This window comes from Lytechinus variegatus, chromosome 7, assembly GCF_018143015.1.
Source record: "Lytechinus variegatus isolate NC3 chromosome 7, Lvar_3.0, whole genome shotgun sequence".
Taxonomy (NCBI): Eukaryota; Metazoa; Echinodermata; class Echinoidea; order Temnopleuroida; family Toxopneustidae; genus Lytechinus; species Lytechinus variegatus.
The window spans coordinates 4,378,182-4,393,873 of NC_054746.1; the positions used below are offsets into that span (position 1 = coordinate 4,378,182).

At 36.5% G+C, this 15,692-nt stretch overlaps 1 protein-coding gene across 1 annotated transcript in view; it reads left to right on the forward strand.

Annotated features, from left to right (window-relative positions):
* The window catches only part of LOC121418251 (probable methyltransferase TARBP1), a 64,759-nt gene that overhangs the window by 40,163 nt on the left and 8,904 nt on the right, over positions 1–15,692 (forward strand). The window contains exons 17-22 of the mRNA XM_041612006.1: positions 1,514–1,591; positions 1,988–2,102; positions 4,669–4,779; positions 8,420–8,569; positions 9,684–9,767; positions 10,776–10,963. Coding sequence (XP_041467940.1) covers positions 1,514–1,591; positions 1,988–2,102; positions 4,669–4,779; positions 8,420–8,569; positions 9,684–9,767; positions 10,776–10,963 — 726 coding nt within the window. The remainder of the gene's footprint in view (positions 1–1,513; positions 1,592–1,987; positions 2,103–4,668; positions 4,780–8,419; positions 8,570–9,683; positions 9,768–10,775; positions 10,964–15,692) is intronic.

Sequence of the window (15,692 nt, forward strand, 5' to 3'; positions counted from 1 at the left end):
TTTTTTTCCTCCAAATTAAAGCCACACGGCACTCTGGAATCCTCGTGTAAATTTCCTCGATGCGTAGGATGTACCAGCGACAATAAAGAAATGACGCTTCACTCACAATAGTTGTATAATTGTACCTTGATTTATCAGGCAGCTCATGACTTCAAATGTGGCGCCGACAAGGGGCGAATTACTGTCCTTGCATTAACACTAAAACTAACCCACCACAAGGTGGCGCTATAACACAAACAACATTGATTGGCGCAGAACGATCATCCATCCGCTTATCCTGGAGTCTTTGATCAGTTTGATGTCGAAGCTTCTCATTCAGTTACACATTTTCCCCTGTTTTCCACTCCTCTAATTGCAACATGCAAAACTTTTTTTATTTGATTGGATTTGATTTTCTTCATGTATGTATACATCATTTTCAACATTACATAATATTCATATTATATATATATACATAAGTAGAGCATCATAAGCTCTTTGAGCTTGAGAACGATGTTCCAAGAAAAATACATAGATACATGATTATACATTGGCTAAAAGAATACAGTCATTGATGCGAACATGAAATAAGAGGAGGAAGAAGAGCAAGAGAGATAGAGTGAGGGGTGAAAAACAAAGTTTGAAAGAGAGAAGTGAATAGAAAGAGAGAATCATGAAGAGAGTACTAACAATATATAAAATACAAGACATGTTTTGATAACAAAGACTAGTTGGTGAGGTATTTTGTTTGTATAATAATCACAAACAATAGAAAAAAAAAAGAATTACGTATGTGTGGTGGTATGTTATGTAACCATGCAATGGTAATACAACATAAATACATGCCATTATTATCAGCCTCGTGTTTCATATTTTGAAAGAAGGAAATTTTTAACTTGCCTCTTCAAGGAATTTTTCGTTTGGCACGAACGAACATAAATAGAAAGAGAATTCCAAATGTCAGGGCCAGTATGTCAAATAGATCTATGGGCAAGAGCTGTTCTTTTCAGATTGCTTTTTTTTCAGTGTTGGCTCATATCAATTATCACTCTTTCAAGTGACCGAGGCATGATGTAAGACCAATATCGTCCGTCACCAATGCTCAACACCAGTCATTAAAACATAGGACAACATTTTCAACTAGACTTACATTTGTCAGTAAAATCTTTCAAGACCACACTCGATATGTTTGATTTGGGTGAATGTTTATCTATAGAGGGTCGATTTACGCTTATTACCAATGGCCCTTATTCTTAAGTCAGGATTAACTTAAACCCTGGTTATGGTTTAACTATGGAGACCAATTGGAGCACAAATCCCTACAGTACGGATTCAATATTTACAAACTCATGTGGCCCTTAACTTATTTATTATTGTCTGGGAATGAGAACTGAGAATTTCTCTTCATTATAAAAACAATTTTTTTTTAATTTTGGGCTCTATAATTTTTAGTATAGAGTTAGACCATGGTCTAAGTTAAACCCGGCTTCAAAATACGGGCCAATATGTTTATTCTTTCTCTTCCTGTTTACAGGCTTTTAGAAGATGTAACAGCTTACTTCATCAGACATGAGGAACTTGAAGCATTAAGACCTATACTTCAAAGCAACAGGTATATTTTTCTCAATTTCAATTTTTCCAAATTGATGATACTAGCTTTTGCATTTATGTAGTTTGATTGGCCAAAGTGAAATTTGTTAATAATGTGTTATTTAATGATAGAATTTATGAAATGGGACAGTGACCTTTTTTTTCTTTTATCAGCAAGATCTACAAATATTTTATTTTGGGTTTAAATTCATGAAAGATATGAATTGTAATGAAATGATTGTGGTTTATTTATTCATTTGTTTTTAGTTTAATGTAATAGAAAATCTAACACCAAATCATCATTTAAAACAAAACCTTGTGTAGCTTATATTTACTTTGGTGTTGGGTCTTATCTTTTGAAAAGCGCTCAAATTAATATGATATAAAGCATTCTCTGTATTTATTTATAGCAATGCAGTCAACATCCGTCTGCCCGGGTCATTGTGATAAGTATCTTGATGAAAATAGGAACCAGCAACTTTCAAGGGAGAGAAGATTTCTTTGAAGATTTTATCAACTTACTACTAGACAAGGTAAAATAGTCTGATTGTTTTTCCAATGTTATGATTTCATTTTTCTTTTAAAACTGTTCATATCAAAGCGTGAAGTGAAGTATGTTTTTGTGATGGGGTGTCCATATTTTATGCACATTTCAAAAATAGCTTCATTTGATATTCCATCACAATTCCTCATACGTTACAAAATAACAGTTGAAATCATTACTACCAAACGGTATTCTAGGCTCTTAATCTTAGATCAGCACTGTGCTGAAAAGGGTCATTAAAATCTGCCTTTATTTTACAAATGAGACTAAAACTAAAGCCGAGCAAACAAACTTTGAAATACCATAGTATTGGTAAGTATCACATTTTATTTGCTATTTTGAAAAAAAAAATATGCATGTAAAAATGTTGATAATTTCCTTTTATTTGTATAGATTATTTTTTTGGACACATTTTCAGCACTGACACAAAAGGTGACACAATTTGTCAATATTTTCACAAATGCTGACCTTATCCTGGTGATAGTTACATCACATGGTAATTCAAAGTTTATAATGGAATTTCCAGATATTAATTTCATTTTTAGATAAATGACTGTCCACTGAATGTGAACACACATTCATCATAAATGAATCATTTCAAAAGGACATGTTCTTTCTTCATTCTTCTAAATTTTGAGATGGTCGATTTATTCTTGATGTCTCATTAACATTGTTTGATTAATGAGATTTATATATTTTTTAATGTGTATATTTATATGTTATCTATTTTCTTTGAAGTTGCTAATTGTAATGTATTCATGTATTGAAGTAAACTCCTTTTCATAAGTATTGCTTCTTTGGGGCCTCCAAGCCATCTACTTATTTTTTCGTTTTTGTTACTTTGTGAATATTTTATCTTGTTTTGTTTATCCCATTGATGGTTGAATGAATGAACGAACCAACGACTGAATGAACAAAAAACCTGTGAGTGAATGAAAGAATAATGAGAGTTACATCTTGTTTAATTAAAATTGATGAAATAGAACCATGAATATCTTCTTCCCTCAAGATCAAGCAATCACTCCCTGTGAGTGAATGATTAAATCATGAGAGTTATAGCCTGTTTAATTAAAATTTATGAAATAACAACATGAATATTTTCTACCCTCAGGATCAAGTGATCACTCCCTGTGAGTGAGTGAGTGTGTGAGTGAGTGAGTGTGAGTGAGTGAGTGAGTGAATGAATGAATGAATGAAAGAATGAATGAATGAATGAATGATGAGAGTTATAGCTTGTTTAATTTAAATTGATAACAACAACATGAATATCAAATAACATGAATATCTTCTACCCTCAAGATCAAGCAATCACTCCCTGTGAGTGAATGATTAAATCATGAGAGTTATAGCCTGTTTAATTAAAATTTATGAAATAACAACATGAATATCTTCTACCCTCAGGATCAAGTGATCACTCCCTGTGAGTGAGTGAGTGTGTGAGTGAGTGAGTGTGAGTGAGTGAGTGAATGAATGAAAGAATGAATGATGAGAGTTATAGCTTGTTTAATTTAAATTGATAACAACAACATGAATATCAAATAACATGAATATCTTCTACCCTCAGGATCAAGCGATCACTCCCTGTGATTGAGTGAGTGTGTGAGTGAGTGAGTGAGTGAGTGTGAGTGAGTGAGTGAGTGAATGAATGAATGAATGAAAGAATGAATGAATGAATGAATGATGAGAGTTATAGCTTGTTTAATTAAAAGTGATGAAATAATAACATGAATATCTTCTACCCTCAGGATCAAGCGATCACTCCCTGTGAGTGTGTGAGTGAGTGTGTGAGTGAGTGAGTGAGTGTGAGTGAGTGAGTGAATGAATGAATGAATGAAAGAATGAATGAATGAATGAATGATGAGAGTTATAGCTTGTTTAATTTAAATTGATAACAACAACATGAATATCAAATAACATGAATATCTTCTACCCTCAAGATCAAGCAATCACTCCCTGTGAGTGAATGATTAAATCATGAGAGTTATAGCCTGTTTAATTAAAATTTATGAAATAACAACATGAATATCTTCTACCCTCAGGATCAAGTGATCACTCCCTGTGAGTGTGTGAGTGAGTGAGTGAGTGAATGAATGAAAGAATGAATGATGAGAGTTATAGCTTGTTTAATTTAAATTGATAACAACAACATGAATATCAAATAACATGAATATCTTCTACCCTCAGGATCAAGCGATCACTCCCTGTGATTGAGTGAGTGTGTGAGTGAGTGAGTGAGTGAGTGTGAGTGAGTGAGTGAGTGAATGAATGAATGAAAGAATGAATGAATGAATGAATGATGAGAGTTATAGCTTGTTTAATTAAAAATGATGAAATAATAACATGAATATCTTCTACCCTCAGGATCAAGCGATCACTCCCTGTGAGTGTGTGAGTGAGTGTGTGAGTGAGTGAGTGAGTGTGAGTGAGTGAGTGAATGAATGAATGAATGAAAGAATGAATGAATGAATGAATGATGAGAGTTATAGCTTGTTTAATTAAAATTGATAACAACAACATGAATATCAAATAACGACATGAATATCTTCTACCCTCAGGATCAAGCGATCACTCCAAAGAAACGTAGCTATGTCATCAATTCATTCGTCCATCGTCTAAAGCTACGTATATGGCAAGCAGCTATCATCATCCTCAATTTTCTCTCTCAGGTAAGATGCTTAAAAGGATGGGAAAATATTTCTTTTCTCTTGCAGATATTAATGATGTAATCATAATTACAAACATTTAGGTCATACAACAATACAATCCTCAAGTTTATAAGCCAAACTGTTGCTTAATTGCTGATAAAATTATTACTGTAGCCATAGGCATCCATATGGACACTTGAGTTAGTATCTGTAGGCTATGTAGGGGAAATGATTATTTTTCATTTACTTATTGCGAAGCATCTAATGATTCTTATCAAATGAAATTTTCAGGGTTTCCTCTGAAAACATTTGTGCTTGTACTGACAGTATATAGGGCCCCACAGCTCAGATTTATCAAGCCTGTCAATTTGATTTTGTATTCAAATTGATCTATTGTTTTGTTGTTTTTCGTCTCGCCTGCATAGCAGGCGGCGTCGTCAACTTTGAAATCTTAACCTTGGTAAAGTTTTTGAAATGTCATCATAACTTAGTATGTGGACCGAGTTCATGACACTTGGACATAAGGGTAATGAAGTATTACTAAACATCCTGCCTGAGTTTCAGGTCACATGACCAAGTTCAAAGGTCATTTAGGGTCGATGAACTTAGACCATGTTGGAGGAATCAATATCAAAATCTTAACCAAGGTTAAGTTTTTGAAATGTCATAACTTTGTAAGTATATAGACCTAGTTCATAGAACTTAGACATAAGGGTAATAGTGTATCACTGGATATCTTGCCTGAGTTTCATGTCACATGATTAAGGTCAAAGGTCACTTAGGGTCAACAAACTTTGGCCATGCTGGGGTTATTTGAGGAATTGTCATCATAACTTTGTAAGTTTATTGATCTAGTTCATGAAACTTGGACATAAGAGCAACCATGTATTCCTGAATATCATGCACAAGTTTCAGGTCACATGTCAAGTCAAAGGTCACGTAGGATCAATGAACTTTGGTCATATTGGGGGTATTTGAAGAATTTTCATAACTGAAATTTTATGGATCTAGTTCATGAAATTGAAAGGTTTTACGGTAAACACCATGTATGTAGTCCTGAAAAGGACTGTTTGTTATTCTTTCTTGAATATATGTTAGCTCTGAAAAGAACTGTTATCGACGTTTCGACCAGCGTGTTCTGAACACTATTATTACATATCGGCATCACATTCACTCTCACTGCGCTCGCTACACTCCATGGCGCATCATCGGAAAGATTTCCTGTAAGATCATTACTCTGTTCAACGTCTACTGCATCAGACTGATTTACATCATTTAAGTCTAGGTATGATTCCCCTCCTGCATCCTCAACCAGTTTCTCAGGCAAAGGCTCTCCTTCAAACCACTTTGGCACATAATGTCCTCCCCTATCCATCCAACCAAAGTCTCGAGATGAATGCCCTTCATTGGTTCTGGAACATGTGAACACCTCCAAATTATGGCTATGTAGTCTGCTCGTTTTATATGCTGGGTTAGACTTTTCTCACCTGGAGGCAAGGATGCACAATTGATTTTCTTGGCCTGTACGTCATTCCCTTTTCCGCCTGTCATTTTGACGAAGGACTGATATCGAGCCTCATTGGCGTCAGTGAGTCCCTTGAAACCATACATACGGCATACAAACGCGGTGACTTTGTCCTGTCAACCAAATCCCTACACAGAGATCTCAATTTAACGTAGTTGGCGTATTTCTCCAGGTGAATGAAAGGTGTTGCTTTGCCCTTTCCATAGAATGCAGAGTTACAGTCACATCCACTTAAAGCATGAAACCCAATCAGGGCCTCACTTAGTTCAGTCTGTTTTCTTCTAAAGTTGTCTTGAAATTTCAGAGCCCGACTAGTATGACGAGTACATCTGTTCCAGAAGATCTAACCATCATTCTGCAATCAACTCTATGAGCGTAGAATGCTATCAACGTGTCGGCCTCCTCATGGTGTCCCTGGAATTCATCAGGAGCGTCAACTTCTAATACTCCCATAGAGTTCACTCTTAATTTCAGACAAGTTCCTCAGTGTGAAATGTAGACTGTTTTTTTTCCTATAATTGGAGCATAGTACACTTTCTATATTTCCTGTAAAAGGAATTGTGCATCTTTGATCAATTCAACACCCTTCTTTTTCTGATGCTATTCCGACCCTGTAATAACGTGAGCCTCACTCCGTGCATATCCTCTATTCATCCTCTCGATATCCTTGATGGAAGGCTCGACATACTTGTCTACAAGCAGATGAACAGATTTTCCACTAGCAGAGCACACCTTGATCATCATGTCTGATACGATTTTGCCGTAGGTGGAAGTGTTGTGGGAAGGTAAAACTTCATGCAGAATAAGTCCGCCATCGAAGAGAGTGGTATTTGTTGTCATGGTTGTGGGAGATGATGTTTCATCTTGAGGTGGCAGTTGTTTTTTTTCTCTAAGAGCTTGGTGAGATTTGATTTATCTGTCTTGGTTGGTGTACCATCAGTATGCACGAGAGACAGTGGAATCTCAGTGATGGGAAAGCAGAGTACCTCATGTAAGTCGATTCCAGTCTTGGATAAAAGATAACCGAATGCATCGCTTACACCTTCAGCTGCACCAAGAGCTTTCTTTTCTTTTGATGGCCTTTTCTTCCCGTCAGCAGCTGCAAAGTTCTGAACCTTAACCCGCTTAACTGTCTTCAGCAATTAGCTATCATCCGGGACACACTCTCTGCATGAAATTCTTGCCTCAGTGATGCTCTATGCTCAAGGATACCCAGTAGGTATTGACTTGTTGTAGAACTGGCAGCTTTTCCTGTCGCGATATTGACTAGGGATGTTGATGCTTCCACTGCAAATGGGTTGCAAGTGTCGTCAAGCATCTTGATGAGTTTCCCTGTATCAGTATTGTCTCTCTCAATCCTCCATGTACGCAACTGATTCGCGGGAGTTTCTCCTGGCCGAATGCCACTCATTTCCTTCATCTCGGATACAGCCATGCTCCGTTGAGAAAGAGTGACACACCACCTACGAAATGCACCTTCTCAACTTGCAAAGTTGGTGATTCTGGTTGTCGATGACGCTGCGTCTCTGTTTACGGTTTGTTCAAAGTGAGGTCAATCGGTGCTCTAGAATATGCCTTTCCGAGTTTTTTTTTTTAAATCACATTGTATACTGCCTCCATTGCACAAGGAATTATCCATGTACATTTTCAGCTGAATAAATTAGTTGTGGGACATATATGGGCACTTTGGGGCTACTGCTGGAATGGGTACATGTATTTTGGGAAATCCCAATGTATACTTGGTCCATTGCAAAAAGAATTAGCCATATACCTTTTCAGGTGAATAAACCCATTTTTAGGGAGGGGGGGCTTTGGGCCAACTGTCTGGGGCCCCCGTACAGGATAAAGTTGCTGGCATGGGTATTTTTGAAAATCTCAATGTATACTTGGTCCAGTGCAAAAAGAATTAGCCATGTACCTTTTCAGCTGAATAAATCAATTTGGGGGGGCCCTATTTGGGGCCATCAGGGCGTTCCGTACAGAATATGGCCCAGCAGCAACACTTTTCCTTGATCACTGCCTTTGAAAAATTTTGAAAAATCTGACCTGAAGCAAAAGCTCTTGTTATTACTATTATTGCTATATTCAGGGATATTAATTTGCTGTATGATTTATTGAATATTTTGGATTGTATAGGATTCCATGCCTCGTGTACTAACCAAGGTATTGCAATGTGTGAAGGCTGAGAATCAGACATCAGTACGTCATGTGATAGAGGTCTTCATTGTCAGAATGGTTCATCTTAATCCTCATCTATTGCAACAGTTCTGGGAGTATACTTCACAGGTCAGTAATCATAATAATAGTATTGATTAATGATAATATAACTAAATGGGGTTCCAAAATTTTGTTCATTTTGACCGAGTGGAATTTGTGTAGTGCTTTTGAAACCCAGTTAATATATGATGATGATGATGGTGATGATGATGATGATGATGATGATGGTGATGATGATGATGATGATGGTGATAATGATGGTGGTGGTGGTGGTGGTGGTGATGATGATGACGATGATGATGATCATGATGATCATGAGGATGGTGATGATGATGATGATGGTGATGGTGCTGGTGATGATGACGATAATAAGAAGAGGACAAAGAAGAAGGAGTAGGAGAGGAAGAAGTCTGGAGATTTATTCACCGAGCCACAGGTGTTGTATTGTGCATGTTCTTCAGATATTTGTGTGTGTTTTTTTTTCTTTAATTATTTTGTTCATTTATATATTAATGTATACACAGTAAATGTGTAGTCCCTTAAAAAAATTTAAACACAAGCTTACAGATTGGCAGATGAATCAATATACTTGTAACATTAATTTTGTTTGTATGTATTTAGTTGGGGTTTTTGGGTAATTCTGGGGGGGGGTGCAAGTTTATCCACTCCTAGCACTCCTCATTTCTACCCTGCTTTTTAGTGTGGTTGCCAATTATTGTATATCTTGATTTCTGCCTTGTCTCATTATCTAAAGGCGACCACACACCTTACGACTGGTCTACGACCCGATTTCAGAATAAAATGTAGTAGAATTTGATTTGAGACTTGGAATATCTTACTGTGTAATGTTCGAAATCATCGTACGAATACCTATGTTCAAATCTGTGACTATGCTATCATCCTTCTTAAAATAAAAGCGAATGTAATATATAGTCATAATGACGTCATAGCAGTCGTACGATTGGCTACGATTTGAAAATTATTTGGCCTTTACTCCAAAACAAAGGCTTGCAATTTTTCCAAATGGTTATATTAGTATTCTTCCAATTAATTTTAGCCTCAAATAAAATTATATGTTCCATTCACATTTTTAGAAAAGGCAAAATGTGATTTGTTCCAATATTGGATCGCGCACAGTCGATAAGGAATAATGATTTATGTATTTTTGACATTTTATTTACAGGCAGCAAACAGTAAAGATATCAGTTTCTCCCCTTTACTGATGATCATTGCACATCTTGGGATTGTACAGCCAAAGAACCAACAGGTTTGTTTTTATTATAAAAATCACACTTTTTTTTTTCTTTTTTTGAAGTCAATTCTTTTGTGTGTACATGGTGATGACTGCAAAGGTTTTGCTGAAAAAAGAATATGCATACAGTTGAAGCCAAAAGTTTACATACACGCATGGAATTCACCAAAATTTGTTCACTTTACCAAACATTGTAAAATTTACTATGTAAATACCACCTTTCACATGATTGGGATGCCGTTGGGATTAAAGTATATTTTAGATGGAATTTTCTTTTAAGAAAAGAAAGTAAAATTCGTTTCAAATGTAATCAGTTGTTATATTTTCAAACATCATTTCATAGAAATATAGAACTGTCAAATCTAAGATTTATATTACATTTTCTATCATGATACATGCATGTCACCACTGAACAAAAAAGTGTAATCTGAAACGCTTGTGTTGAGAAGTAACTAGCACAAATATGAAATTATTTTTGGTTTTTCTTTTAATTTGTCTAAAATATGACAATTTTGGGGGAAAATTACACCTAAATATTTTTCAGCGCTCCTGGTGACAAAGCAATGTGATGATGGGGCATGACATACTCATTTGTTTGATAACAAATTTGTCATGATAGCACAAATATGTTGAGATACAGTAAATTTTACGATGTTTGGCAAGTGTCAGTTTGTCTTTGAATTTCCTAGGTGTATGTAAACTTCTGGCCTCAGCTGTATATAGTGGGATGATTATTATAACCAAAAGAGAGATGTCTGTCATTGCCAAGGGAGATTCCATTTTTGTATCTCAAGGCAGAGTGCATGAGAATACTCCCAAAAGAGTGGCACTGATGAGCCAGTATTTCCCCTGTATTTGTAAACGAAAAATCTTGATTTGATATTATTACTGAATTTGACTTCTGGAATTTTTGAAAAATTGTGTCAAATGCATTCTTTTGAAAAATATTAGTAAAATAAGATTATGCACTATATATAATTAGAAATGTTCACCATCATCATGTTTTCTTCTCTTTCATTTTAGGAGTCCTTTTACTTGTATGCAATCCCAACGGTACTTCCATGGACATTTGTGTCTTCGATGGCACTGCGGATCCACGCACAGGTGGCGCTCTTCAAGATGTGGAAGAATTGTCAAGAGGCAGGGCTTACGGCTGTACTGGACAGGTTTCCAGGAGTAGCCGTTTGTATGGACTTCACTCAGAACAATAGGTGAGCTGAGAAAGTAGGGTGACGCAACTAAAAAACTGTGTCTTATTTCAACGAGGCAAATATTTTCCAATGATGACTTGAGCAAAACAGTGGTGTCTCACTAAGGCTTACTGATCATACTTCATGATGTGTTGCAATAGACCATTTCGTAGTTATTTCATGGGCAATTTTGGTCAAATGACCTTTCATTTCTTTCATCATGATAGGCAGATTTCAAAGCAAGATATTACGTAAACTTGCCTTACATAGCAGGATGAAGAAATTGAATAGACCAGGTGACTAGAATAGCACACCAATGAACACTTAATGAAGGTATTTGTTGCATTCCTACTTTGAATGCATATCTTAGCATGTTGCACATGTACTTGACAAACTGTGAAATACCAGTCGTTCGTGGAAGCATTGTTGTTTTTTGTGGATGTAAATGAAAACGACAATTCAAAAGAAATCAAGGTTGGTGCTTATCTCATTAGATTTTAAAGCACCATGTCACTTCAGTACAAATGACCTTCTTCTGATCATACGTAGAATCTTTTGATCATGCGCAGAAAGGAACTACGAACTGGCTTATTATAGCCCTGACAGTCTATTGCCAATAATACATGAATGTGATGTCCATGTAACGTTGGTAAAAATTGAACTACAACTCATCCACAGAAGATTTAAAGGACAAGTCCACCCCAACAAAAAGCTGCTTTGAATAGAAAGAGAAAAAACAGACAAGCATCACGCTGAAAATTTCAACAAAATCTGATCTAAGATAAGAAAGTAATGGCACTTAAGTTTTGCTTAATTACACAAAACAGTTATGTGCACACTCAATCACTATATCTTTTGTATTTATTGTGTGAAATATGAAATATTTTAATTTTCTCCTCATTGCGATATGAAAAAAAAAAATAATTTCCCCTGAACATGTAGGATTCCATTGTTTTAACATTTTGTGGTTCAAACAAGAGGGTCCTATTTCAAATTTGCAAAAATTCAAATATTGTATAATTCAAACAATAAAAACAGAAGAAATGGTGAGTGAGTAACATCATCAACTCTCATTTGCATATCACTGAATTGTGCATATTTATTTATTTATTATTTATTTGGCACTTCAAACATATTTAAGATTTACAAAACAATATCAAACTGTATAACTGTTTTGTGAAAAGTAAGTGAAACTTTATTATGTCATTACTTTCTTATTTTACATCCAATTTCAATGAATTTTGCAGCGTTATGTTTGTTTGATATTTCTATATCGATTCAAATCAACAATTTTTTTGGGGGTGGACTTGTCCTTTAAAGATCAAACATGAATGGTAGGAGACCCTCCTCACACTACTAACTCAGCCACAAATGAATTGAACTTCAGTGTGAAATATAATAGTTCATAACTATTACATGGGCATCTTTTGATTTTGGGAACCAACCTGATGTAATTGCCAAGAAACTGAACCTCAGATTCTTTGTTAATTCATGAGTTTGTAATGAACATGTATTCAAATATCAAAGCTAAGCACGTAAAGTTGTAGCAAACAATAATTTCATGAGGAGTCGTTTTAATCAATAAATTATCATCATATCATTGTATATTAAGATCTGGGGGCCGTGCGCTGCATAAACCTATCTCAGTGAAGTCATGAAATCTAGTAAATGCAAATGATCACATTGAAGATAACCAACACAGATAAAAGCATGTGGGGTAGTGTATTTCCATTACTTCAAAAAATTCCTGGTACATGGCTGGAATGTCATGCATATTTTTGTCTTTTTCTTGGCAATTATTTGAAAGATTACAAAATATCTTAAACTGAATCTTGATAAACTGTATGTGTGTGTGTGTGTGTATGTGGGTGTGTCTGTGGGTGTGTGTGTTTGCATGTATTTTTCATATTTACTCTCTAGATTATCATTGTATATATTTTTCATCTCATTCTTGTTGTAATGTTCTATATAAGGGGCCCCTCTCACAAGCTCTGCTTCTATGGGGTCCCAAACCTATCATGTATTCTCATTTTTAGTTACATGTAAACTGTGTAATATGTCTCTTGTTTTGATTGGTTTAAATAAACTTGAACTATTGGATTCTGTTTGGACTCATGATGAGATTGGTATTAACCACAACCAATATTATCTTAAAGTGATTGGTTAACATTGGTTTGACTTTTAAAAAACCTGAGCTAGAAGGTCACACTTGTCACCGGTGTCTGTGATATGTTACAAAAATGAAGCCCAGAAAAAATTGCGTTCGAAAATAATTATTTAGTGCTTCAAAAATGGAAATATAAAGTTGTGGTATAGCGCCACCTTGTGAAGTGTGCTAATAAATGTTGAAGTTAAAATGGTACTTCGTTGATCAGTCTCCGTTGTTAACTTGTCGTGTGCCTTGGGAATGATGTGGGGACAAACACCACAAATGGCGAACGAGGATCGGGATTTTCGTACCCTATCAGGATCCAAAGTGTGAGAAGCTCCCAGGCAGGTAAATCGGAGAAATATGACTGTGAATGTGGGTGTCGTCTTGCTGTAAAACTGCTCGTGTGGCGTGGAACTTAGTTAGTCCCATGCACAGTTATCGGTGTTACTGCTCGTGAGAAGAAGCGTACATTGACTGTGAAAATGGCGTCGGCTCCAGCGGGTAAAGCAGAGAGTTTTAACCCAGATGTGGAACCTTATGAGGTTTATAGGGAGCGTATTGATCAATATTTCATAGCAAATGACATTAACAATGAAAGGAAGAAGGTTGCTGTCTTGCTATCGGTCATGGGTGCCAAGGAATATGGGTTACTCAAAAGTCTTGTAGCGCCAAGGAGAGTTCCAGAACTTTCACTTGATGAGATTGATGCAGTATTGAAAGAGCACTACAACCCCACACCCCCTGTTATGCTTGAGAGATACAGATTCTACAAAAGAAACCAGGGACATGATGAGACGATTGCAGTGTATCTGGCTGAGCTGAAAAAGATGGCTGAGACGTGTGATTTCAGAGTGTTTCGCAGTGAGGCGTTGAGAGACAGATTCGTTTGTGGTTTAGCAGACCGGAACATTCAGAAGCGTCTACTGTCGGAAGATAACTTGACCATCGACAAGGCTGTCAAATTGGCTCTTAGTATAGAGGCAGCTAGTAAGAACGCTGAAGTGCTACAGCCAGGTGATTCGAAAAGTAGATCCAGCTACGTGAACTATGGGAAGTCTACCAATGATTGCTACTGTTGTGGAAGAAAAGGACATGTAAAGAAACAGTGCAGGTACAAAGACTACACTTGTGAAATTTGTCATCGTAAAGGACACTTGAAACAAGTCTGTAAGGATAAGAGTAGTAGTCTTAAGTCAAAGTCAGGTAGAGAGAAAGAGCAAAAGAAAGAAAAGTCTCACAAACCAAAGTATAAGAGTAGAAGAAAGTCAAGAGTAGGGGTAAGCCATGTAGAGGGTGATCAGGTAGAAACAAGTAGTGTTGGAAGTTCAGAGTCAAACACAAGTGATGATGAAGATGTATATCACATTAGAGTCCATAAGGTAAATAGAAGTGTTCAACCTATCATGGTCAATGTTGAAATAGAAGGTACAAAAATACCGATGGAAGTTGATACAGGCTGTGGTGTTTCTATCATAAGTCAAGCTGTGTTTGAAAAGCATTTCAAGCAGAAAGTACAGGTACAGAAGTGTGGAGTAAAACTCAAGACATTTACAGAAGAGAAAATACCTGTATTGGGTAAATGTGTGGTAGATGTCAACTATCATGGTCAAAGAAAGAGATTACCATTAATTGTTGTGAAGAATAATGGTCCAACTTTACTGGGTAGAGATTGGTTGTGGACAATTCGTCTGCAGTGGAAAGAAATATTTTCTGTCCACCATGCATCACAGTGTAGTTCACCACAAGACAGAATAGAGAAGATAGTAGCTAACAGTGATGTCTTTGACAATAATGTTGGGAGAGTTAAAGGGTTCAAGCCAAATTGAAAGTGAGAAATGATGTAGAGCCAAAGTTCTTTAAACCCAGGCCTATTCCTTTTGCACTCAAAGACAAAGTAGCTGAGGAAATTGATAGGTTAGTGAAAGAAGGGATACTAGAACCAGTGGAGTTTTCAGATTGGGCTGCTCCTGTTGTACCGGTCCAAAAGCCGGATGGTAGAATTAGGCTTTGTGGTGATTACAAAGTTACCATTAATCCACAGTTAGAAGTGAAAGAATACCCTATGCCTAGACCCGAAGAGCTTTTTGCTAGCCTTCAAGGTGGGAAGAAGTTTACAAAGCTTGATTTGAAGAACGCTTATCAACAAGTTGACTTAGAGGAAAAATCAAGACAATATGTTACAATTAACACACATCTAGGATTATTTAGGTATACAAGGTTACCGTTTGGAGTGAGTTCGGCCCCGGCCATATTCCAGGAATGCATGGATAAGATACTACATGGTCTGCAAGGAGTTGGTTGCTACCTGGATGATATCATAGTCACAGGGTCGAATGACCAGGAACATGCCTCCAACCTGGAAAGGGTTTTAAAGAGGCTTAGCCAGTTTGGACTAAGGCTGAAGCAGTCCAAGTGTGTATTACTTCAGAAGTCGGTGGAGTACCTAGGGCACGTTGTAGATGCAGAGGGGTTACACCCGTCCCCGTCCCGTGTTGAAGCCATTGCATCAGCATGCCCGCCTAGAGATGTCTCTGAAGTACAGTCCTTCATAGGGATTGTCAATTATTATCGAAAGTTCATTCCAAATTTGGCATCTAT